Source organism: Cyanistes caeruleus, chromosome 3 (assembly GCF_971803275.1).
Source record: "Cyanistes caeruleus chromosome 3, bCyaCae1.hap1.1, whole genome shotgun sequence".
Taxonomy (NCBI): Eukaryota; Metazoa; Chordata; class Aves; order Passeriformes; family Paridae; genus Cyanistes; species Cyanistes caeruleus.
In genome coordinates, this window is record NC_141703.1 from 18242628 (window position 1) to 18267913 (window position 25286).

The following is a 25286-nucleotide window of genomic DNA, read 5'->3' on the forward strand; positions in this document are numbered from 1 at the left end:
TTCCCATCATGTAAGTAATCGTGTTTACTTACAGCCAGATATGCTATCAGCTAAGACTTACTGAAAAAAAAGGGCCATCTTTGATTTAAGAAAGAACACTGAAGCTATGGGCAAGCAGAATTAGCAGCTCTACAGTGTTCAGTTTTGAAGCTCAGTCACAATTTTATTTACTAAGCCACCATATTTTGTTAAGACACTGGAATCAGATTAGAAGTTTAAAAAGGCACACCACTGCAAGTATTTTGACTTGCCTTTCAATAGAAATGTAAACTCCCTCCCTCATTAGTAGTTGCTTTTTTTTCACACAAACAAAACATTTGATAATAATTGCCAGGCTAGCAATAGAAAACCGTTTGTTAGTTACAGCAGCCCATCAAAGAATGGCATTAATTGCTTCTCAGTAAAATGTCTGAAAAGAAGTCCCAAGAACTACGAGAGTTGCAGCAGAAAGTGCAGAATCCAAAACTACAGTTTTCAACACTTACTGTTCGTGGAGGTTTTACATTTCTCAGCCCTCAATCACTACAGTGGTTAAACTTGTTGCCTAGAGCAGATCTGCAAGTTTCCAAAAATCTGAAAAGAAAAGAAAGGACAGAAGCACATTTTCTCACTTTTCTCCCCTTAGCCAATCATTGCTTTTATATTTGGGAGGTAGTGGTTTATACCCTGGTCAATTAACTGGCACAAGAAGGCTTTTTTAGTGCCTAAGAGACCACAAGCATGTTTGACCTTGAAAGACTTTTTTTCTCAATTCAAAGGAAAATAATCAGATATGAAGTCAAGATGCTACAGGCTTTGTACTTTTGAATGTGTTACAAGCAGACACAGTAGTCAGCCTCCAAACTGACCCTGCCCTCCCCTCCATGGGGCATTGACGTAAGAGCCCTGGATCAGGAACACCCCTTTACTGACAGTCACTTGTCAGCTGCCTGGAAGCCCTTCAGTCGTACAGCTCGACCTACCAAGGTCCTAATCTCCTTGCAAGTCTTCCTTCCTGTATCTGTGATTTCACCACTGCACTATGAAGACAACCTGTCAGCAAATTATTAAACATCTATCCAAATGAAAACACAGACTATCTGAAATTGCCTCTAGTTGTAAACAGCCTAGACATGCTTGATCTAACACCAGAATATCACTAGAATTTCCTTGTAATTTCTTATATGAACCCAATACAAAATGAACTTGTCATTCAGCTGTTGCCACTCATTTGGAGACCTAAAAAGTTGTATTTGGGGGTTTATTTGTAGGGCTGTTTTTGACTCCTTTGAAGCTCAGGATTCTAGTTCAAGCAGTTGCCTGGCCTGACTCAGGCCTGTGAAAGAACCAGTGGCCAAGGGAAGGAACCCTAAAGTTCACAAAACCCTTGGATCATGAAATCCTTCCAGTACTTACTGCCAGATTCACTTCATTTATTCTAACTTCCAGCTAGACACAAAGTCAATTAGCAAAATTTATCAGGAGAAATACCTACACCTATATCTCTGCCAGTTTAATCTTGCATAAGCCTAACCTTCACCCCCAACCCCATTCCCCAAATTCAAGTAAAATGAGCAAACTTATTTATTTGGATTTAATTAGAGTTGACATTTCTCAGCAGCTCACAGTTAAACATCTTCCAACTTAAATATTCTATTACTTTCAGCCAACTTCAAAACACCCTTCAGTGCTGCTACTCCTGTTCCAACATTGCTAACAATGCCTGAGCTATTTAACATTCTCCTTGCAACCTACTTCTCTATTACTGCTTCCACTCTTTCAATAACTTATCCAGCAATTATTTCTGCCCAAATGTGCTCATCTTTCTCCCCTGCATTAGTTTCCCTTTTCCTTCAGGGAATCTTAGTAACAGCAGCCTCTCTTGGTACAAGGCTACCTTGTACATTCATATTCTTCCCAGTATAACTCTTGTGACCATCCCTAAGGCATTAAGTGGGTTACACTGTACCAGGCCAACACACTTGTCTGCTCTGCTGAGAATGAAAACAAAAACAAAACACAGAGGAGAATGAACAGTATTAAACACAGAAGAGAATGAACACTATTAAAAAAAAAACAACAATCCAAACAAAAAACCCTAAGGACTTCTTACAAGCCTTTTTGCTGTGAAGTTTTTAGTCATTGTGAAACATTTATGTAACATACCAATCCTAAGATCCTGGAAGATCTGTTTCCCATAATTTATTACCAAACTGACACAAAATAAAACAAAGCTTGAAATCTAAATATCTTATTTGACCCTCTGCAATTTTTTTTTCCACATATTTTCAATTTGAGGAAACTGATGATGTTTGAGCACTCCAAAGCAAAACAAGGAGTGCTAGAACAGGGGTTTTTTTTCTGGGTTTTTTTTTTTAATACACACTGTTTCTTTTTAATTTTATAGAAAAGCCTTACTAAAATTAGGACAGCAAAGATAGCTCTATACAACCTGAATGAAGACAGAGAAAGTAAGAGTTCATTATAAATTTGGTGTTGGTATGAGACATAGATATAACTGTACCATCCTTTGGTTAAGTTTCTCTGAAAATAAAAGTGCTAAGAAAAAAAGGTTTTGGATTTATTTTGGGCATGTCTGCTCTCCCTCCAGCATGCCATTAGAGCTTGTTACCTTCAAAGCTACTAAAAGTCATGGAAAAACACTTTGAAAAAACAGAAAACAATCCCAAAAACTCCTAGTCACACACAGCCACCCTTGCTCTAAAAAAAGCAAGCACTGACAACTTCAGTGTTGCACAACACTTTAAAAGTAAAGGCAAATAAAACCCACATGCTTATTTAGTGTAGCTGTAAATTACTGTGGACAAGAAGGAAAACAACACGTAGGATGGGAGGCTGCATGACAGTTACCTGAAGACAAGCATTTCAATTCCTGAACAAAACCCAGCCAGGAAGTTCCCTACTTGACTGTCCCACCCCTGTTAATACAACTTAAATGTTCTCTATATATCTAGTTACAGGTAATCTTGTTATAAAGTCCACTAAAGGAGGTTTTAAAACTATTTTTCTTGCACCATTCTGTTATCCACTCAGTTGTTTTGTACAAGTTATATGTAACACGGATTTACTTACACGGAGAGCAGCCCATTAAGCACCCAGACGTAAGCGATTCCCAGTTCTGGCCCATCCCTATCCCTGCCCTCCCCAGCCACGGCCACACCTGAGCCCGCAGAGCCACCTGCTGCCACTGGGAACTCCCCCGGGCCTGCACAGGGGCTGGGCCGAGTCACTGCTTCAATAAAGAAGAACTGAAACCCAAAGGCGCGCTGAGCAGGCGGCCCCTATCCAGAACAGAGTCCATTAGGTTGGAAGGGACCTCCGAGACCACGGAGACCAGCCTCTGGCCGACAGCACCCTGTGAACCAGCCCACGGCACTGAGCGCCACGTCCAGCCTGTCCTTAAACACCTCCGGGGACGGTGACTCCACCGCCTCCCTGCGCAGCCCGCTCCGAGCACACAGAGCGACAAAAGGAGCTACAAGGAGCTGGAATACTTCTTCTGCTCCCAATCTGAAACATGTTGAGGACACCGGCACGAAGCTGAGTTGCACCCTGGCAGACCAGCGAACTCTCTCAGACGTGAGGAAGCACCGCGGGGTCGGCGACCGGCCAGGCGCCGGCTGGAGCCGCTTCCCAAAGGAGCCGCCGCCTGCCCCGGAGTCACGGGATCGCGGATCACGCCACATTCCCCGCCACCCGCACCGGCTCTGGGGAGCGCCCGGGGCCCTCTCCCACCGCGGGCCCGGCCGGGGCTGCCCTCCCGCTCCCTGGAGGCTGCGCCAGGGAACACCGGGGAGCGCGCCTGGCATATCGGACAGCGGCGGGGGAGAGAGCGGGGAACGCGGCAACAAGGGAAAGAAAAATAACGCAACCTGACTCGGCTCCAGACCTCGGGAAGGGAGCTGCCGCCGCTCCCGGGCGCGCTGGGGAGGCCGATCCCTGCCCGCGGGAAGGGACTGTGCCCGCTCCTGCCGCCGCTCCCGGTCCCGGGCTGCGCCACCGCCACCGGGCGCTGCGGAAGGAACGAACATGGCGGACGGGCCGGGGGCGGGACCCGGCACCACGTGAGCACGGCCCCGCCCACCGGGCAGAGGCCACGCCCCGACGGGAAAGCGGAGCTGAGGGAAGGTGAGGGGATGGGAACAGCGGGAACAGGGGGGAAACAGCGGGAACAGGGCAAACAACGGGAACAGGGGGAAGCAATGGCAATAGGAACAACGTGAACAGGGGAAACAGGGGGAAACAGCGGGAACGGGAACAACGGGAACTATCGTGCCCACCGCCAGAACAGGGCCGGAAAGGCCCATCCAGGGCCATCTCTCATGGATCACTATCGTGCGCCGTCTGAGAACGGTAACACTGGAAAAGATAACACTTTCACATTGCTGTAGAATGCCCTGCATTATTAAGCTCGAAAATAAAGTATTTATAAAGTATTTGCCGGACAGTTATTTGTTAAAGGCAGTAGTGTCACTCTGCTCTACGCTAAGGGCCCCAGGTATGCAAACCCAAAATTGTGAGGCAGCTTCACTTTACAAGTAGAAACATTTAAATCTGTGCATGTGTCAGTGAAGGAATTCAGCGAAATACAAAGCACACTATCTTAAAAAAGTAGGTAGGCACTTTCTGTTCCTGTAGTAATTCAGAATATCACCAACATGACTGTTTAAACAAGATCACAGGGAAAAAAGCTGAAGGAATCAGTGACAGGAGTATTTTCTGTGCTCTTACAACCTCCCCATGAGGGCAAAATATAATTAAAATGAAAAAAAACCCAAGAAATTAAAGAGGTTCCTACAGCATCAGGAGGAATAGGTGATGACAAGCATAAGTACACCCATTTGCTCAAGCAGTCATCACATGCTTCTGATCATAAGGCAGATGCAATCAGACTGGAATTGCCACTTGTAGAGTTGTCTTGTTTTGGATCAGACATCAACACAGCCCAAGGAATGCAAAACAAGATCTCAGTATTATCAAAAGGAGATGGCTCCTACTGACAGCAACAGGGTTATTAAAAGGTAGGCTATGCTAGAGGCAAATCTTATGATACCAGACCCATTATTATCTAGCAAAGCTACACTTCGAACATTTTTAAATGCTTTTTTTCCTGGAATCTGCTTTCATCCAATTCTAAAATGAAATACAAGTGCTGTAGTGGTAGGAAAGTTGACTTTAAATTATGGTAATTCTAAGGTATATAAGTTATGATCAGTTATGGCATTATTTTATGATTGATAAAGAAGAAAAAGCTGCGTTTAGAAGTGGAGGAAATAATTACTCTGTTTTGCATTTAATACATCTTGGAGAGAAGCTACTATGTTTTTGTTTTGAAACAACACTGGATTTTGTTTTGAAACACATTGGATACATGTGAGGAAATTTAGAATTACAGGATGGTTTGGCTTGGAAGGGACCTTTAAACATCATCTAGTGCAATCACCCTGCAATGAGTAGGGACATCTTCAACCAGATCAGATTGCTCAGAGCCCTGCCACCATCAGTTTTGGCAACCTGTTACAAGGTTTCATCACCCTTGTATGAAAACTAATTGCTAGCCTGAATACAGGCAGTCTGTCCAGTCTGGATCTATGCTCCTTTCTCATTCTACTGGAACAGGCTCTGCTAAAAAGTCTGTCCCCATATTTCATATAAGCCCCTTTTTAGGTCCTGGAAGGCTTCAGTGAGTCTTCTCCAGGCTGAACCACCCTAGCTGTCTAATTTTTTTCCCTACAGAAGAGGTACTCCAGCTCTCTGATCATCTTGGTGGCCTCCTCTGGACCTGCTCCAACAGGTCCATGTACTTCCTGTGCTGGAAACCCCAGAGGGATGGATGCAGGACTGCAGGTGGAGTTTCATGAGCGCAAAGTACAAGAGCAGAACCACGTCCCTCAACCTGCTGCCCACGCTGGTTTTAATTCTTTCTGGGCTGCAAGTTCACATTGCCAGCTCATGTCCAGCCTCTCATCCATCAGCAGCCCCAAGTCCTCCTCCTCAGGGCTGTTCTCAATCCATTCAGCTCCCAGCCTGTATTGACACCAGGGGTTGCCCTGACCCAGGTACACCATCTTGTACTTGGCCTCATTAATTCTCATGAGGATCCACTTGAACACTGTTCTTCAGCTTCCTTAGATACCTCATTTTTTCAAGTTCTTTTTAGAAACAAAATTATTGAACTTCTCAGATAAGATGTACTTTTATTTCCTTTACATGGGAACATATAAGAAAATACAAAAGAATCCATGGTATAACCATGGCTACTAGGCTTATGATTTTATAGGCATAACAGAGCATCATAGGGTTAGGGTTAGGGTTAGGGTTAGGGTTAGGGTTAGGGTTAGGGTTAGGGTTAGGGTTAGGGTTAGGGTTAGGGTTAGGGTTAATACACATGCATGAGTGCTTGAGGATCAGGAACTGAAGGCCCTTTTCCCTGTGTCCACTCCATTACATACCATGTATGAAACAAACCCAGCAGCTGCTACAGAACACCACAAACTGTAGAACAAATATTGCCTCGATAAGGCTGGTCACATGAAGCACACCTGCCCATTCTGAGGTCAGACAGAAGAACATGCCCAGCTAGGAAGCAGTTTGAAACAAGTGCACCAAAATCACTCCTGTTTAAATTCTGCAGACAAGCAAGATCCCAACGGTGGCTGCTATAGGGCTGTCCCCGTCCAAGGCCCTGTTTGACCATCCCAGTTTGGGGAGCAGGGCTGGGGCAGTGCTGGTGGGGGCAGCTGCTTCAGATTCCCATGGTCAGCAAGAGCCCATTTTGGCTCAGACACTGTACAAGCCTGTTCCTGCACCCCACCTTGTGTACCAGTCTCCATCACACAGCACGTCCCCACACCTGCCCAGTTCTCACTGGAGTTTTGGCAGATTATTGTCCAGACCTGCCTTGCTCTCGTTTGGGTGCTGTCGGACAGTGACCCTTTTAACTGAAGCCACTGTCACCCAGCATCCACCCCCGGCTTGCCTCCCTCTGTGCAGCAACCCAGCCTTGCTGCACCCTCACATGCACATTTTCATCAGAAAGCTGACTCTGCACCTTAAGGATTTTGTTCACAAAGGTGAATTCATGAAGTGTTGTTATGCCATGTCAGAGAGAATAGCACAAAAAACATCCAATGGCAAATAAAGGGCAATTTTTTCGTGTGAGTAGAGGGAAATTCTGTATCAGCAAAGTTCTCTTATAATAAGAGCTTGTGAATAATACTTTTTACCATCTATAGCTGGCAAGTAGACTATGTCCCATCCTGGCAAGAGATGACATAGTCTCAGTAAAACATGACTTTGTCACCTCTTGGCTGAATTACAGCAGTACAAAATAAGGGGATATGAAGTCATCTGCCTTTATAGCTCTGTTAATACCCGAATGCAGCAAGCCAGCTCCTGAGCAATCCAAGAAATTATCAAAGTGCTCTTGTTTCTTCCCTTATCTTCCAGGCAGTCAGTGAATTGGACCATTACACCCTGCAGATTCCCTGAAGGACTGTAATTCAACATATTTGCTCCTTAACCACAGTCTGTTACCAGCTAACTTTCCTCCTTGGCACAATAAAAGGGCTGTTTTTTTGTTTAAAGAGTTGCAGTTCTTTGCTTTAGTAGCAATTGTAGATAGCACAGCAGACGGACACTTTAAATGATAAATAAACAGTGCTAATTTCCTTTTCATTTTGAAAAGAAGAAAGAGTTATAAACAACAATTGACAGCTGAGTACCTCCCTAAAAAGTGCACAGTAAGAGGGATATGACAAAGATGGAAAAGGCACTTGACAGAACAGATGGAAGTGGATCTGGCAGGGGATCTCTAGGAACCAGAAGGAGTTTTGTTACTGGTGTTAAGGGAGCAACATTGACTACAGTTAATAGAGCACTTCAGATATGGAATAGTATATTTGTTTTTACATAGAAAATTGTGTGAAGTTAAGTCAGCTCTCATCTTCATGACATATATATCACAAGTTCTGCAGCTACAGGCTGCTTGATCTTTGAGGGCAATTTATGTTTAAGATCTTATTGCTGCTGTTAAATCACAGTATTCAAGGAGAAATTTACAGCATTTCTGGAAAACCCCATGGAGACAAACACAGACTTTAGCCTTGTTCAGCATGTTTGTTCTATGTTTGTGGGGATCACCACTAATGACATACTCCTTGTAGGAGTAGCAGCATGGACATGGTAAACATCATACCCAAATGAACTGTCTCTGCTTAAAATAGTTCAGAGATCTTTTTCTCACCTGGAATGAATTGAATAAAAATACTTCAACAATATCAAAGAATCTCACTTTTCAAAGTTTTCTTTTGTTTCTGGACTCTACTCCCTGTACTCCAGTGATCTACACCCTCCTGCTGCTGTACACACTATGTAGTTGCAAGTTGGCTTTTTAAAGAGATTTTGAGACAAGGCATATATTCTTAGCCAGTCAAATATTTTAAGCCTGCAGTTACACATTTAGTGATGGGCAGTTCAAAAGAAAATGATGTTACATATTACATCACAAATACAGTCAGTGTTACAGATACAAATTTTACCCTTGAAATATATTCTGTCCATATATATTCCATGCCTTGTAGTATTTCACTTTGCCAAGATAAAACTTGGATGAGGTCTGCATTACTGGAATGGCTTCAAAACCAACTTCAGGCAGAAATTATTTATAAGTTGTTCACAGCTAAAATAAAGTCTTCTGCTGCATGGTGTTCTGACACAGCAGAATGCTGGCATAAAGTTCTCCTCAACAGGACCATGACCTTCAAAATGACTGCACACAACCCTGTGCTTGCTGTGATCCACTAACACAGGAGTGTTTGCTCTCCTGAAGTTTCACTGAAAGCTAACAATAATACTTTACACAAAAATACTGCCACGTAAGCAGGACTACTTGTAAGTATCCATTCCAGCACACAAGTAAGGGCCGGGGAGGAAGACCAGATAGCAACTCCTTGGTTACAGAGTTGAACACTGAGGGTCTGGCCTAAAGCTTTAATGTGTATTTTACATCAGTGCAATTCCCCTAAAACACACATTTTTACATGATAAAAATGTAAGTAATGCTGTTGAAAGGTAATTGTTAACCCTTCATTGAATGGAAAGATTTCTCCTCTTTTTTTTTTCCCCCAGTAGAATATTTTAAGTGTCTCTTTGCAATTTCAGGTTACACTTAATATTCCCCATATATAGATAAAAGCTTGTCTTTCAGTCCTGGCTGACATTTAGTTCACCTACACCTATTTTCTCATCTCATGCCCTCAACTCCTTTCTCTGAGAGGTCATGCAGCTCAGCCCAGAGGAACTGACCAGCCTCAGCTGTGTCTCAGTCAGGTGGGTGCAAAACTGTCCTCAATTCCTCCAGCCAATACCCACAGGTTTCTCTGCTCTGCTGATACATTTTAACCTTGAAGTGCTAAATGCCTGTTGTGCATTTGTAAAAGATACAGGTCTCTTACTTTTACAGCTCCCTTAGTGGGAATTTTTTTTTTTTTTTTAAATAAATACTTCTGGTAAACAATCAGTGAAAATCCTGTTGACTCCGGAACAAAAATATGGATAAAAACTTCTGCCATTGGATTTCCTTCTATTCATTATTTGTGGGTAATGTGCACTATATAAAAATATTAATTTTCTCAGTTCAGGACAGATGTCCTAGCTCCAGAGAGGATATCCACTCAAGAAAGTTATTCACTCCTATTAATTTTATTTATTACATGTAAGATTCATTCAAGCCATCTTTAAAAATACATTAGCAGTTTTCTGATTTTGCAGTTTTTAGTGGCAGCACTCACATAGTATCAGCACAGAATTTAAAATTCCAGTTTCAACAGAGGTACGTTCTCATACATGTTTCCAAGCCCCTTATGAAAGAAGGGTAGCATTACAAACATATCCATCTGCTGTGATACCACTGTTCCCCACATTCATTACAAATAACGTAAGTCAACATTTGTTCATCTGGATTTGCGCTTCGCACCCAAGCTGGAAGAAAGAGAGTTCCTCTGGCAATCATAGTGACAGTGCAATCAAATTTTTCACAGCGTCTGCACTTTACTTTGTTTGTCTGTGTGCCATTAATAACCTGCGGAAGCTGATGTTCCTGAACAGATGATTTTGTGTACACAGCCCTGAGCTGTTTCAGTTCATCACTGGCCATTTCCATCACTGTCATCTCAGCAAAAGCCTTTGGGCTCAAAGTTCCTGAAAAAAGGTTATGTTTTAGGTGGCAATTTTTAGGGTTCTTAAGGTTTGAGATTTTACTTCTGATGCAATTTTTGTACTTTTTATCATTTTTAGCATAAAGAGTAAAAATACATTCTTCAATTTCTTTAGCTAACTCTAGCCATTTTGCAGTTTCTTCTTCATCTTTGCCAGAACCAATCAAAGCTTTATGAAGAAGATCTACACATTTACACCTCAGAGCTCTCATCAGATCCTGCTGCAGACTTGCTTCGCAAACAACAGATTTAGAATCTTCATGAACTGTGTGTTGCTCCTCAAAAGAAGAATGCTGATTCATACTGCTTTGTGCGTTATTACATACCATATTTTTAACAGTTTGTGATGGGACCAAAATGTTGGAACTAGTACCATCTAATGCCTCCTGCTGACATGGTCCTTCAGACAGTGACTGCTCTCTAGGAACTACACTGAGATGCTCAATTTCTTCTTTCACATCCACAGGATCTGACTTTTTAACTTGCATTGACTGAGCACAGTTATTCTTGTAAAGTGCTTTCCACCTTGACAATAACTGCTTTGCTTTCTTTTTCAACTTGCCAGAAGGGCAACTCTTAAGCACTCTATATACAGCCTTGGTAACTTCTGTCCCCTGAAGATATTCTACAGTCATATCAACATCTTCAAGTTCTTTAAGATGATCCTCAATATCTTGCAAATTGTTCTCAGACAGCAGTTTTTCAATACAACGGGTTCTGTGTACAATATTTTTTGGATCAGACATTTTTAAACCTGGAAACAAAAAAAAAAGATCATCACCTTTCCTTCAGTTATGACATTAATTTATCTTCTGTATATTCACAAAAGGTTTTATTTTAATTTTATGCTATTTTACACTATTTTATTTGTATATATCACTGGGTTTCCCACCATTTTCTTGAAATAGTGTACAGAAGTCAAAAACACCATTCTGGTTCCTACGTGACTGTCAACTTTTCACTTGCTATACAAGAGATCATGCTACATCTCTTTCAAAAGTTCCTCCTTATAGCTATCGGAGAAGCAAATCAAGTCATGACTTTTACCTAAGGTCCCACTGCTGCCCCCTCCCTCACTAGCTCTTGTACCATATTACAGATGAATTATCAAGATGGAACAGCTCAAAAACAGTGACACCTGCAAAACAGTTCCAAAATGCTGACATCTACTAATTTTGAAAATTCTTAAAGCTTAAAGACATATCCCTCTATATTTTCTTGCAGCTGTAGCATTATTAAAGCATCCCATATATTCTGAGGCATAAAGGAAAATCAAAGGGGGCCTTCAGAATGCAGAATCTCATGGTTTCAATAGTATTTCCTTTTGATTTCTTTTCATCAAGCCCTTTGATCAAAAATTTTTCACCACACTGCTATTGCAAGTTTGCATACAAAAAAACTTTTATATTCCTAACATAATTATTCTTGCTGAAAAGAAGAATTAAATGTAGAATGCAGAAATGAATGGTGTGTTTTAAGTGTTGTGTTCTTTTTTTCTGCAGTCAGCCTTCTAAGTTCATGCATGAAATCAGTGTTTTGTCTGAAATCGCATCCATCGTGACTCTACTCCAGAAAAAACATCTGCCTGACAGAGACAAGGCTTGCTACACACATCCGTATGGGAAGGCGCTCATAAGCCTGTTTCTTGCAGCATCATTGTTTCCATGATGAAAACTCCTGAGAACAGGAGCAGGGAAGGGACAAGAGACACAGCTTGGTTATTTGCACACTCTGTTGTTTCTATGACCACCAGCAGCTAACTTGTCTTTTGCCTGACAGAAACAAATTCAAACTTTAGGTAGGACCTCAGAGCTCCACAAAAGAAAAGGACAAAGGGAATAAGACTTCACTTTTTTTCTGCAGAAACAGAACCAACCCATCATCCACAGGAAATGTTCTCAGCATTCTCTTAAGATGTATTTAAACACTCTTGTCTTATGTTTTGAAGTCCCACAAAACCTCAATAATGGCGATTACAGAAACTGATTTATTACGCATGAAGTTTCAAACTCAGAGAAACAGGATGCAGTTTTCACATATTTAAGTCCTCTGCATCATCAAACTAACAAGAACATGTGAGTGAATCAGCTCCTCTGTTCTGCTACAGGAACACAGAGGCTGTGAACAGAAAGGAGAGCTTTGTCATGTAGGAGATCCCTCACAAAGCAAGAACAATTCCTTGTCTCCAGAATACCAAGAAGTTGACATTAGAAAATTATTATCTGCTGATTTACTGTTTCCCATCCAATCCAGGGAAGAGTTGGTGACAGTAATATGTTAACCCAGTATGAATCCCCTATGCATTAGAAACAGTTCTGCTTCTTCCAGCATACTCCACATTTTCTTAAGATCTTGTGTCTATCTATGTATATGCTGCATTATGCTTACACACCACAAAATAGACTATCTAAATGCAAGATTAAACAATAAATTCTCTCTCTCTCTATATATATAAAATATATAGGACTATGGGCCCATGAAGAAATTATCACACACAAACTTTGCTGATAATTTGTCAGTGCATATATTTCTACCCTGTGGCAAAGCTGAGATATTTGGATCTTTCATTGAGGACTATGTGTCATAGAAGGCTTCCTCTCCAATACTGCAGGGTGATCTGTAAGAAATCCGTATGCAAGATCCATATGCAGAGTCTGTGGCTATCATCTATTTCATGGTAGTGGTCCTTACTCATCATTATCAACCTGACCCTACACAGCCCCCCAACATGGCAAAGCTCTACTTTAGGACTCTTACACCATGGCAATAAATTAGTTATTAGAAATTTAAAACTTTCTTACTCCTGCACTGACTTTTTCAAATTCACACAACAGTAAATTCAAGTTTGTAAATGTTTCGGCAGCAGTTAAATAAACAAACTGAAATCATAATATGGACACCAAATTATAAACAATTATTTTAAAATAATTTTGGAAATTAAACTACCTTATAGACTACTAATATTTAAGTCAAAAAAATCACTTCTAAGGAAATGCTTTTCTCAAAATGTACGAATTATAGCAAAGAGGTAGGATGGAGTGACTCCCTTCAAATGCAATAAGCAAAGTTAGGTAAAAGTAACAGAAAAAGTAATTAAATATTTTAATGGAGATGGATATTCATTGGTAATTGGGAGAAGCATAAGAAACAGCAGAAAAAAACACTGAATAAAGGTAATAATCAGTGACATAAGAGAGGTCTCTGCAGGGAAAATGTTCTTGAAATGGTCCTGGCTTTACTGTGTGTACCTAGCTTGCAGAAAATTATAAAAACCTTCAAGGTGAAAGGCAATATATACTTTTGAAATATTACACTAACTACTCAAGCATAAATTTAATTTTGGTTTCCAAATTAAAAGGAAGTGTGGTGAAAACCACACACAAAAAAAGTTGTTTGTACATTTGTTTCCCTATAAATCAAATAAGGACCAGATTTATCACCAATGTTGACACTGATGCCACTGGTTTACACAAACAGAAATTGAATAAAGATTCCTAAACTTATAAGGAACATATAAAGTAATCCAACTTCCAAAGTTTCTTTCAAAGAATGAAGCAAAGCTCATTAATACTAGGGAACATACATTGTATTTCATATTAAGTCAATGCCAAGCACCTTTTCTCCTTTCCTAATCAAGGCACAACATTATTATGTCAGACAACTGTAAAAAACACGTTTCACATTCTTATAGGGAGAAACTTGAAATTACTGATGCAGTGGTAATACTGCAGTCAATTTTCTAGTCAAAGTTCACTGGGAACCCAAGTATAGCAAACCTGAGTTCTTCCCTGCTCAGACTGCTGTTCTTTGAACTCTGACGTTTCTGTCATAAATCAGATAGAACAGTAAGTTGGGAGAAGCCCCAAAAACTTTTGAAGAGAATGCAAGTATGTCACAGAAATCATGCTGCAATTCCAAATGGAAAATTATTCTACCACTTGAGGGAGCTGTGGCATAGCAAACCCGTGGAATCTTTTGAAATATGCATGAGAAACTCTAGTCTTCGAAGAAAAAAGATAAAACAATTACTCGATGAACTTAAGGAGACTTCACATTTTTAAGGTACATATTTGCCTAATTTTGGCAAAAAAACTGTGCAGAGTCCATAGATGCTGGGATACAGACAGGAGGGAAAGAGTATATCCCTTATCCAGTACACTGCACTTTGATATTTTTTTTTAATTTGGAATTTGACTGCTTTTCTACCTGATTTAATGCAATTTGACAAATGCTGCTGAGCAAATATTTATAAAATTAACTGAATCGAACTCCGTCAGCACTGTTCTGCTGTGTTGTTAATTCTAAGAGACAAGAAACCTGAGAAAGACTTGGTTTTTTTCTTAAGTTATAAAACGAATCATGCATCTTTGGTAAGGTAGAGATAAAAGAAAATGAACGAACAAATGATAGTGTCACAATTTTGTGACCCTCCCACAACTCCCACAACTCCCACAAGGGCATTTCAGTTTAGCAATGACAGAATCACAAAATGGTTAGGGCTGGAAGGGAGCTTAAAGAACACCTAGTTCCAACCCCTCTGCAACAGGCAGGGAAGCCATTTACTAGACCAGGTTTCTCAGGTGCCACCACCCTCTGGGTAAAGAATTTCTTCCTAACATCTAATATAATTTATATATAATCCAATATAAATCTGCCCTCTTTCAATTTAAGCCCATTGACATTTGGTCTGCCACTATCTGCCCATACAGAAAGTCCCTTTCCCTCCTTTTTATAAGCACCTTAAAGTACTGGAAGGCCACAGTAAGGCCTCCCCAAAGCCTCCTCTTCTCCAGGCTGACCAACTCCAGCTCTCTCAGCTTCTCTTCATGGGAGAGGTGCTTCAGCTCTCTGACCATCTTTGTGGTCCTTCTTTGGACCTGCTCTAACAAGTTTGTGTTTTTGTGGTGCTGAGGACCCCAGAGCTGGATGAAGCACTCCTGGGGGGGTCTCATGAGGGCAAAGTAGGGTGGGAGAACCCCCTTCCTCAGCCTCCTGGCTACGCTGCTTTTGATGCAGCCCAGGGTACCATGGGCCTTCTGGGCCACAAGCGCACACTTTTGGCTCATATCCAGCTTTTCATCCACAGGAATTCCCAAGTCCTTCTCTGCAGGGCTGCTCTCAGTGACTTCTTCTCACAGTCCTGTATTCAAGTCTGGTTTGCCCTGACCCGGGTGAAGCACCTTGCACTGGGACTTGTTGAACCTCATGAGGTGCTCGTGGTGCCCACTCCTCAAGTTTGTTCAGGGCCCCCTGGATGGCATCCTGACCTGCTGTTGTGCTATCTGCACACTTGCTGAGGGTGCACTGATCCCACTGCCCATGTCACTGATGAAGATTAAAGTCCCATGAGAGTCCTGAGGGACACCACTCATCACCAGCGTCTACCTGGTCATAGAGCCACTGACCACAACTCTCTGTGTCCATCCAGCAAACTCCTTATCCACTGAATATGAATGAGTCCATCCATCAAATTCATATCTCTGCAATCTGGAGATAAGAATGTCATGTGGGATTATAATAAAAGCCTTACAGAAGTCTAGATAGATGACACTGGTCAGTCTTCCCTTATCAACCCTTGCTGTCACTCCATCATAGAATGCCACCAGATTGGTCATGCGTGACTTGCCATTAGTAAAGCCATGCTGGCTACCTTGAATTACCTTCCTGTCTTTTACGTGCCTTAGCACATCTTCTAGGAGGCTCTTCCTAGGTACAGAGAAGAGCTTCACTGGTTTGTAGTTCTCTGAATCTGTTCCCTGGATCTTCCTTTCTCCTCTTTTTAAAAATGGAAGTGACGTTTCCCTTCTTCCAGTCACCAGGGACTTCACCTGACTGCCATGACTTTCCAAATCTGTTTGAATTCCAAGCATACACTGAAGGTTACAAGGCTTGTATTTGCAATGAGACTCTGTAATGCTGTGCTGATGAGGCACTTTCTTGCCAAATCATTACTGCATGGTATAATGAGTCACTTGTCTGTACAAGAATAAATGATGATGATCAATAAAAACCTTGTAAGCCAGTTTCTTCTAAAAAAACCCCAAACATCAGGCTACCTCAGGTTTAAAATACAGCCATCTTGTAATAATGCCAAGTTAAATCAGAACATTTTTAAACAGTAAAATGACTAAGTAAGAGAAAAAAACAACAAACAAAACAAAACAAAAACAACCAAAAAAGCACCCAGCTGTTAAGAGCAAATTAAGTCCCCAGGAAAAACAGTCCTCTCCAAAGCATTTGGGAAAAATGCTTTGCCTTTGCTTTATACCTAATCTTATACAAATCCATAGTACATTTTGTCTTAACCCTGAAAAAACAAGACAAACTCAGAATGCATCCAAGCAAGTGCATATGAATGTCCTGGAAGAATGAATACCTGCCTTCCTCTTCCTCATCCCAACCTCCATTGTAGGTGAGCTTTTCTTCAAGAAATTCTATGTAATTGGAAAAATATCCAGACTACAGCCCAGACAAGGATCAGAAGTCAAGCACTCCTACACACAACAGTGTGTGCTGGTTTCAGTTGGGGTAGAGCTAATTTCCTTCACAATGGATAGTATGGGGCTGTGTTCCGGATTTGTGCTGGACACTGGCTGATGACATAGAGAGGTTTTTGTTATTGCTGAGCAGGGTTTACACAGAGCCAAGGCCTTTTCTGCATTTCTTACTGCCACACTGGTGACGAAGTTGTGGGTGCATGGGAGACTGGGAAGAGACAATCAGGACAGGTGAGCCCAACTGACCAAAGGGATGTTCCAGACCATCTGACTTCATGCTCAGGATATAAAGTGGGGGGAAGAAGAAGGAAGGGGAGGACATTTGGAGTGATGGAGTTTGTCTTCCCAAGTCACTGTTACATGTGGTGGGGCCCTCTTCTCCTGGAGATGGCTGAACATCTGCCTGCCCATAGGACGCAGTGAATGAATTCCTGGGTTTGCTTTGCTTATGTGTGCAGATTTTACTTTTCCTAATAAACTGTGTTTATCTCAACCCGTGAATTTTTTGGTTTTTATCCTTCTGATTGTCTTCCCAATCCCAATGGTGGGGCCATGAGTGAGAGGCTCCCTGAGGCTTGGCTGCTAGCTGGGGCTAAACCACGTCATAGTGGAATAAATGTTCTGCAAACATGTTAAAAAACATCAATGTTATAGCAGAGAAGGTGCATAGCATAGTCCTGGGAACACCAGCTTACTCTGGGCAACTTAAATCCCATATAAACAATGAAAATTATCAAATACTATTTTACATTCAAAAGCCTAAGCAGAAATCAGAGAATTCTCACAGCCAGCCTCCAACCCCAAAAACATTTCTTCATCCTATATACAGAGGGAGAGCAAATATCAATGATGTCACAAGAAACCATTTACCGGAGCTTTTATTTCATCTCTGCAAAAATCAGAGCTCTTCCTGCCTCTCCACACCTAAAAAATTCAGAACTAGACCGAAGTTCATCTTCAAAGAATAGCCGCATGAATAAAGCTACGTGAATACAATGAGAACTGAGGCAATACAACAGAGTTATTTCCAGCTGTCCATGACCACTGACACCTCACTGACCAAGAGTAACCTCTCACAGATCCAGAAGCACTGGAGTACACAGTACTAATGTGGAGAAGTAGCTTTGTTCTGTATCTTTTACATCAGCAACTGCTTGAACCACAATACCCTTGCCTAATCTGGAGCTATATTGTCTCAACATTGCATTTCCCTCAGTGAAATTCCCAACAGCTTTCTTCCCAAATTAGCACATCTGAAGAGGAGAGATGGTAGAGTGTATCACATTCATGTGAAGATGCACAGAGTATCCTCTTTCACAAGGTCAATTTTTAATCCTTATTTGGAGTTGCCTCTTCTGGGTGTCCTCCCCCCTTTTTAATTAAAAATTGAATTCTTATATTCTTTAAAAAAAAAAAAAAGATAAAACAATCAATAGAGCACATAATGAAATTCTCAAGCCTCAGGGATCAACCCCAATGCAGAGCTGTCAGCATATTTTTCTAATAAGATCAAACATGCGTGGATTTAATGAGATAGGAAAAGCTGTTGTCCTTACCAGACTGCTTAGACACTGGCTTCATTTGACATCAGTATGTAACCCAGAGCTCACAGAAAGGTTCAATATATTACAGCTACACCAGATGAATTAAACCCCGACTTGTTCCACGGCAAAAACTAAATGAGAAAATCCTTTACAAATTGAACAGCTACATCTGTTTCAAGTTCCAGGATGCTCCACTGATGTTAGAGAGGATGCACATCCCAGAAGAGACATTACCTTGTAAATAGCTCCTTTTAATAACTTAATTTACAGTTAAACTGATTCACACTGGAAGATATTTTAGCTTTTCCCATATCCCATCTTCCCTAAGCATGTAAATTTTTCTACTGAATGAAGTAGTTAACTACTTGAAACACTGAAAATGTTACAAGTAATGCATTATTCCACTGATATAAAATCTTTGTTTTTATTGATATTGTTGACCTTGTTAATAAAATAAAATTTGAAGGAGTTAAAAAAAAATTACTTTTAACAAGTTACCGATTACAAGTGTCAAGTAGATGTATTAGCTAATCTCTTCCACAACTGGACAGATATATAGATTCACAATATATTCTATTACATTATGATTCAGGGGGCAATAATAAAATGTATATATAGTTCTGAGAGATTTTTCATCAACAGTTTTATTGGTAATTATGTATAAATAAAGTGGGTATCTATTTGCTTTAAAATTTGTACCACTTCACAAAAAGAAACATTTGCCTTGTTTTTCTTAGGTACAACCAGATTATTTTTTATTCTAAAATCCATTTCCTAGTTTGGGCACAAGGTCACAGAAATGTTGCATGGAGCTCTCTGGATTTTCAAATTTTCATGATAAAGCCTTGTCAAAGCTGGCAGAGGAATCCCTTTTCTCTCAGTGACTTCACATTATTTGTCAGTAAGAGGTACTAGCTGGGGCTTCAAGCAGGTCAAAAGTCAGGCTTTTGACACACAGGGAACATTTTCTGAACATGAACTCCCATTTTGGCCTCAAGTGACAATACACAGGAAAATAAGTGTGTTGAGTGGAACTTAAGCAGATGACTCAGACATGACTTAATACTACCTAGCTATAGTAGAGACACAGAGTGTTACATGCATTTTGCACTAATTAAGCTGAGCTGCTACAGTAAAGTTTATCATGAGATTCAGGCTTTTGGTGCAGCTGCACACGGTTTTTCACAAACCATACAATAATTTTTGTGATTATATATTAACAGCAAGCTAAAGAGTACAGCTTATCATCGGCATAAAAAATCCAAGCTTATTAGAAATACATCTGGTATTTTCCCAATATGTCCCTATCATGAAGAGCAAAACTTAAACTGAGCCAAGCAGAAAATGCTAGTATCAATCCTTTAACATCACCTGCCTCAGTATTGAGCCAAAACTTCCCTGTGTGAAAAAGAGTTTTTTGCACTTTGTGAAATTACTGCTTCTAACATTCATATTTTTCCAACAGTAGCAGATTTCAGGAAAAAAAAATAAAAAAATTGTTGTTAAATCTGACAGACAATATGAACAGTATTTCACTATTTTCCACAAGGAATAGGATATAACAAACATTCTTCCTCTATTATAAATATTCTTTCCTCAAGAAACATACCTGGCAAGAGAAATATGATCTAAGCGGATTGGTGTCATCATTTATTAAATAACTGCTTTTATGCAATATAGTTTAGTCTCCTAACTATTCATCTGGATGAATGCAAATGTTCATATTCAAATTTCCAATCACTTCAGACAGCAAACCAGCTAAAAAAAGTTCAGGAAGACTGTGACATCTCCAAGTAGAAGCCAGTTTCTTCAACATACTTTTACTGTATTGCCTTATACAGGTAACAGTTACAGTACATTAAATGTGTCAGCGCTCTTTCAACACCACTGGGATTGTATCACTCAGCTGCTCTGCTCCCTCTACTCAATGTCTGTGCACAAGAAGTATTCGTAACACTGTCCTCTATCAAAAGACTGGGAAATCATAATTCAAAATTCCCAGAACATTGAGATTGATTTATACACTATAATATTCTCAGCAGTAAAAAAATAGGAACTCTTCTGAATTTCTTTTAAAAATGTGAGCCTCAAGTCTTCCCATCCTTCTACTGCAGACAAAATGATTAGGAGCTTATACCTTTTCAAAAAGGAAAGGTTACAGTATTATGCAAAACAAGGCTCCAGTAGCCAGTACTTGGAAAAAAGAAATAAATCAGGCTTTTACATATTCTATTATAACTACAAAAGACTGAAAATTCTTTTCTTGTTTACCTATAAAGATGTTACCTTTTATGTTTCTTCTTGGCTTTACAGCTTTCCTCCACTATTTTGTAATATCGTCTTAAATTTCTTGTTCATCTACCCAACGAGAATTAGCACTTTTTAAACCTACAGAAAAGAAGAAAATTTTGTGAGCTGCAGGTTAAACACTGGCTTTTAAGTGAGAGATATCATCAAGCTTCCTTACATGTCCATCTATTTTTCAGTCTCCATAAACACTGTTTATAGTCTCCTGCAGATGTGCCTTTTTGAAATCTGGATAACCTCAATCTAAACAACAGTTGCCTGAGGTGGATCACACCTCCTTCTTTCACTGAGCTCTGCATTGACACAGAACTCCAACAGAACAGACTGTCTTGAAGTCAGAAGCCTAAATCAGTAAGTAAAAATGTACTTAAGACATATCCATGCAAAGTACATTTGTTTACTTAACACTTTAGAAAGAAAATACTAATAATTTTGGAGAGAAATAAACAATTCTTTCTCTTGGAACACATTTCCTTGACAAAACAGCTTTAAGGATTATTCTTGTTCATATACAAGGAATTAAATTCTAGCACGCTACAAGGAAAGGTAAATGTATAGTTTGCAGTGTCTTTTTATGGAAAATTGTGCTGACAAATTCATATAAAAATGGAGCATGTAAGTAATAAGAACATGCTTTATGAACTTCTGCAAGCTTTTCATCATTTATCAGATGAACACTGTCTTTTCATTGCTTTGACATTCATTTTTTTAGTTTAGTCTTGGCTCTATACTATTTTTATTTGTCATTCCATTGCCAGGGCCATACCTAGATTATATATCACTTTGTTGTTGTTTTACAGGTTTTCCATTGAAAAATTATAAAACTCTTTTCCTTTTAAAATAAATCCTTTGTATGCAGGAGAGTACATATGGTCCTGAAAAGGCCATCCATCCTGAATGGATAAAGAGTATGATTTAAATGGTATTTGTAAAATAGTATTTAGTGTCTGCTGACATTCCTTATGCTAAAATATGAAGAAGTGAAAGTACATAATTTCTTAATACTTTAAAGCCTTGATAAATGACCCATGATGTACTGGTTCAAGCAAGGGGTGAAATACACTTGAAATTAAATGGATTTTTATATACTTAACTATTAAAATAATACTACACTTAAAAGCATGAACTCTAACTTCTTTCTATATTTATGCCAGCACGTCTTATTTCAAGACATCAATGCTGCCTGGAAACCAACATAACAAATACATAAAGAATTCCAGTAATAGCACCATTACAGATAACCAACCATCCTGCAGCTTCCAAGGACAGCCTGTTCTGTGAGTGGAATTAGAGCCACTTTCAGTATAAATCAGAAGTGCAGTTACGGCAGCGGGGAGCAGCAGCCCAGCTGTCTGTATCTGGAAGTAGCTGACATTCACTTGGTGTCGAAGCCAGCCACAGGTGACAGCCTGTCCTGGCCGACGTTTGGGGTCAGGCTCATGCCACCAGCAGCTGAGCATCACCACTGGAACCTCCATCTCACTCACCAGCCACGAAACCTGAGAGAGATCAGCCTGCAAACCTGCCTGTGTTCACTCCCCAGGAAATGGCTGGGCCAGCACACACTAATCCAGAATGCCACTGGAACGATAACTCTGCAGGTTCTTCTCCAAATTCTTCATTAAAACTACACAAAATCACAGAATTAATTAGATTGGAAAAGATCTCTGAGATCATCAAGTCCAACCTATGCCTGAACACCACCTGTTAACCAGACCATGGCACATCCTCAAACACCTGAAGGGACGGTGACTCCACCACCTCCCTGGGCAGTCCATTCAAGCATCGAATCACCCTGTCGGTGAAGAAATTCTTCCTAATGTCCAACCTAAACCTCCCCTGGCTCTTCACAGGCGTTCCTGCTGCACATCCCCGGGCCCGTCCAGTTTAATTCTGACGCACTGCTGTCTTGCTCAGGGGCGAAATGCCGGCCCGCACAGCCGGGGCAGGAGGAAAAGCAAGCACGGCCCTACCTACCAAACCCCCGCTTCTCAGGGCGCTGTTCCCGCGGTTCCCCGTTCCCCTCGGTCCCGAGGGCCAGCCGGGGCGTGCACCGCAATGAACGAAGGGCAAACAAGGGCTGGGAGCAGCTGGGCGGTTCGTGCCTCCTGCGACTTTCCCCCGACCTCACCGCCAGCTCCAAGGCAAGGGCGGCGGCTCCTCAGGCACTACTGAGGCGGGGAAGCCGCACTCCAGCTGCCCCCGGCGAAACACAGCGCTGCTCCCGCACACCCCGTGCCCTGGCAGCCGGGCCGGCGCCCTCACCTCCGCAGCGGGGCCCGACATGGCGCCGCCCGCCCGCTCCCCGCTCCGCCGCCATCTCCGCGAGGCCGCGGCCCAGGCGGCTGCGCGCTGGCCCCGCCGCTGCCCGGGCGCTGCCGGGCGCCGGGCTCGGCCCGCTCCACTGCGGCCGCGGGCTGTTCCCGGAAAGAGAAACCGCGTCCCGTTGTGCCAGAAATAGCGTGGCCAGCAGGACCAGAGAGGCGATTCTCTCCCTGTTCTCGGCACCGCTGTGCCCACCGCTGTGCCCACCGCTGTGCCCGATTCTGGGCGCCTCACTCCGGGGAGGACACTGAGGTGCTGGAGCGTGTCCAGAGAAGGGCGGCGGAGCTGGTGGAGGGTTGGGAGCATACGCCCTATGAAGAGCGGCTGGGATAGCAGAGCTTGTTTAGCCGGGAGAAAAGGAGGCTTAGGGGTGACCTTATCACTCTCTACAGCCACCTGACACGAGATTGTAGCCAGCTGTGGGTCGGCCTCTTCTCCCACGCAACTAGTGACAGGATGAAGGATATAGCCTCAAATTGTGCCGGCAGAGGTTTAGATTGGGCTTTAGGAAGAATTTCTTCACGAAAAGAGTGATTCGATGCTGGAGTGGACTGGTGGCAGGTTGACCTTAAACAGGAGGTGTTTAAGGAAAGTCTGGATGTGGCACTCAGTGCCATGGTCTGGTTGATAGGGTGGTGTTGGGTCAGAGGTTGGCCGTGATGGTCTCGAAGGGCTTTTTCCAAGCTAACTGATCCCGTGATTCTGCTGTTGGATGACCATGGCAGGTGTGTTCACTGTGGGCTCCTGTGCTGGCCCGGGGCTGCCACAGGGTGAAAGCACTCCCGAGAGGGCAGCAGCCATGGAAATAACTTGCTCTCCTATGCAGCCTCAGGTGTGAGGGCTCAGTTTTCACTGAGGCTGTTTTGGGCATGGATCTGGCACATGACGTGGCTGTAGGGGGAAAGGGACACCATGATGCCCCATGGCCTCTGTGCAGGGCATGGCCTTCCTTTGGTATCTGTATGTGTGGCTGAGGGAGCTCTGCCATGCTCCTCTCAGCCCTAAGATGAATGAAAATAAAAGACATTCATGGGATTTTAAACTTTAACCTCAGTCGTGATATGGTCCTTCTCTGGCAAACATGGCTTGGAAAGGCAGTGTGGCACACAAGGTAAATGAGTATCAGATCTAAGGCTAACAGAGAGCAAAGAAAAACCATTGTAAAACTTCTTGTTTTCAACATGGTACTGTATTACTTTTGGTATAACCAACTAGTCTTTTGGATGCTAAATGGAGCTATTGGCATACACAGAGTTAAAGAAAAGAAATATAAAAATTTCACAGGGTGACAGCTTTTGGATATAATGAAGTCTGCTGGACATGTCTGATTATGCAGTAAACATCTAAAAGAAGATATAGTTTAGTCAAAGTAAAGTATTTGTCATTACCTTTGTTATTGTGCTTTCCCCTTTCACATATATTTCACATAGGTGTTCAAAATGATTTTTAGGAGATTACTGCTTCTGGAATTTTGGCTCTACAGCAAATCTATAGATGATGCTGGGGTTTATACTCAGATACAGTAAAATGCTGGTATGATTTTTTGATTCATGTTTTTGGTTTTATTCTCTAATGAGGTCTTTGTTGCCGTATGCTATAATCTGATTTTACCTACCTGAAGGTGCCAAATATGTTTTTGCAAGAACATAATGTACTGCAGACCTCTTTTTCCTTATTTTGACATAATGAACATCACCATTACTAACCACACAGTGAAAAAAAGCTTTGCATTGTTATATAGGATGTAAAAAAAGACTAGATAAGTAATTTATTAAATTACTGTAGTGAACCAGTTTATCAGTGCTCATCACTGAGTGATCTCAGACCTTTCCTTGCTAGTGCTGCAGTGGTTGCATCATATATGATTGCTAATGCTGTTCAATTCTTCACTCACTCAGTTTGTGCCAAACTCATGAATTCATCAATAATTGAACATGATTGAACAGTGGTTAGCCCTGAGTAGCTGAAGGCCACAGTTGAAATCAGGCTTCCTTCTTCCCTTGTCATTGTGTGTCACACAGCAAAAAAGTGTGTGACAAAAAGTATGTCAAAGAGTTTTATGAAGCAAGAGATCAAGAATCTGAAGCATGACTGTCCAGAAGTGGCACAGTAACATACTAGCAGAACAGGATCAGAACCTTCCATGTTCAAATGTGGCATGTCATCCAGTGGCCTGTGTTACATATTTTCAAGTATTTCTGTAGCCTACATATGTCAGGAATTCAGCAGCTCCCATTGCTGTATCCAGGAGTTCAGTTTTGTTTCCGTTTGGGACTCCAAGGCTTTAAATGCCAGTTTTTCTTAGTCTTTTTGTACCTGTGTGATTGTGAGAACAGTTCGTACTGGATTCCTTATGTGCTCAGCAGAAAGTGCCTTGCCTGCTACAGAGACACAGA

General features: G+C 41.6%; 2 protein-coding genes across 8 annotated transcripts in view; both read right to left on the reverse strand.

Annotated features, from left to right (window-relative positions):
* Positions 1-20604, reverse strand: part of RAB9A (RAB9A, member RAS oncogene family) — a 25773-nt gene extending 5169 nt beyond the window's left edge. Inside the window, exons 1-2 of one of the 5 annotated variants that reach the window (XM_086880063.1) lie at positions 3890-4011; positions 486-573 (exon numbers count right to left, since the gene is read on the reverse strand). The gene's annotated coding sequence lies outside the window, so the exon portion shown is untranslated. Of the gene's footprint in view, positions 1-485; positions 574-3872; positions 4057-20544 lie in introns of those variants that run through there. The other 4 variants (XM_086880062.1, XM_086880065.1, XM_086880064.1 and 1 more) reach the window with 4 other exon arrangements.
* On the reverse strand, positions 9687-22907 carry TCEANC (transcription elongation factor A N-terminal and central domain containing). Of its 3 annotated transcripts, none has more exons than XM_086880053.1 (2): positions 22831-22907; positions 9687-10971 (listed from the first exon to the last, which is right to left on the reverse strand). In XM_086880053.1, the coding sequence occupies exons 1-2, from the start codon at positions 22883-22885 to the stop codon at positions 9881-9883; spliced, it is 1146 nt and encodes a 381-aa protein (XP_086736179.1). In that variant the 5' UTR covers positions 22886-22907; the 3' UTR covers positions 9687-9880. The 3 variants fall into 3 exon arrangements, with proteins under 3 accessions (XP_086736179.1, XP_023774144.2, XP_023774145.2); XM_023918376.2 differs by lacking the exon at positions 22831-22907 and adding an exon at positions 20545-20644; XM_023918377.2 differs by lacking the exon at positions 22831-22907 and adding an exon at positions 20530-20611.
* Positions 22908-25286: the final 2379 nt, after the last annotated feature.

Bases quoted from the DNA above. Each gene is read 5' to 3' on its own strand.
- TCEANC (XM_086880053.1), bottom strand. From the start codon at position 22,885: ATGGCGGCGGAGCGGGGAGCGGGCGGGCGGCGCCATGTCGGGCCCCGC. The intron at 10,972-22,830 runs GTGAGGGCGCCG...TTTTGTTTCCAG, and splicing joins TGTCGGGCCCCGCTGCGGAG to GTTTAAAAATGTCTGATCCA.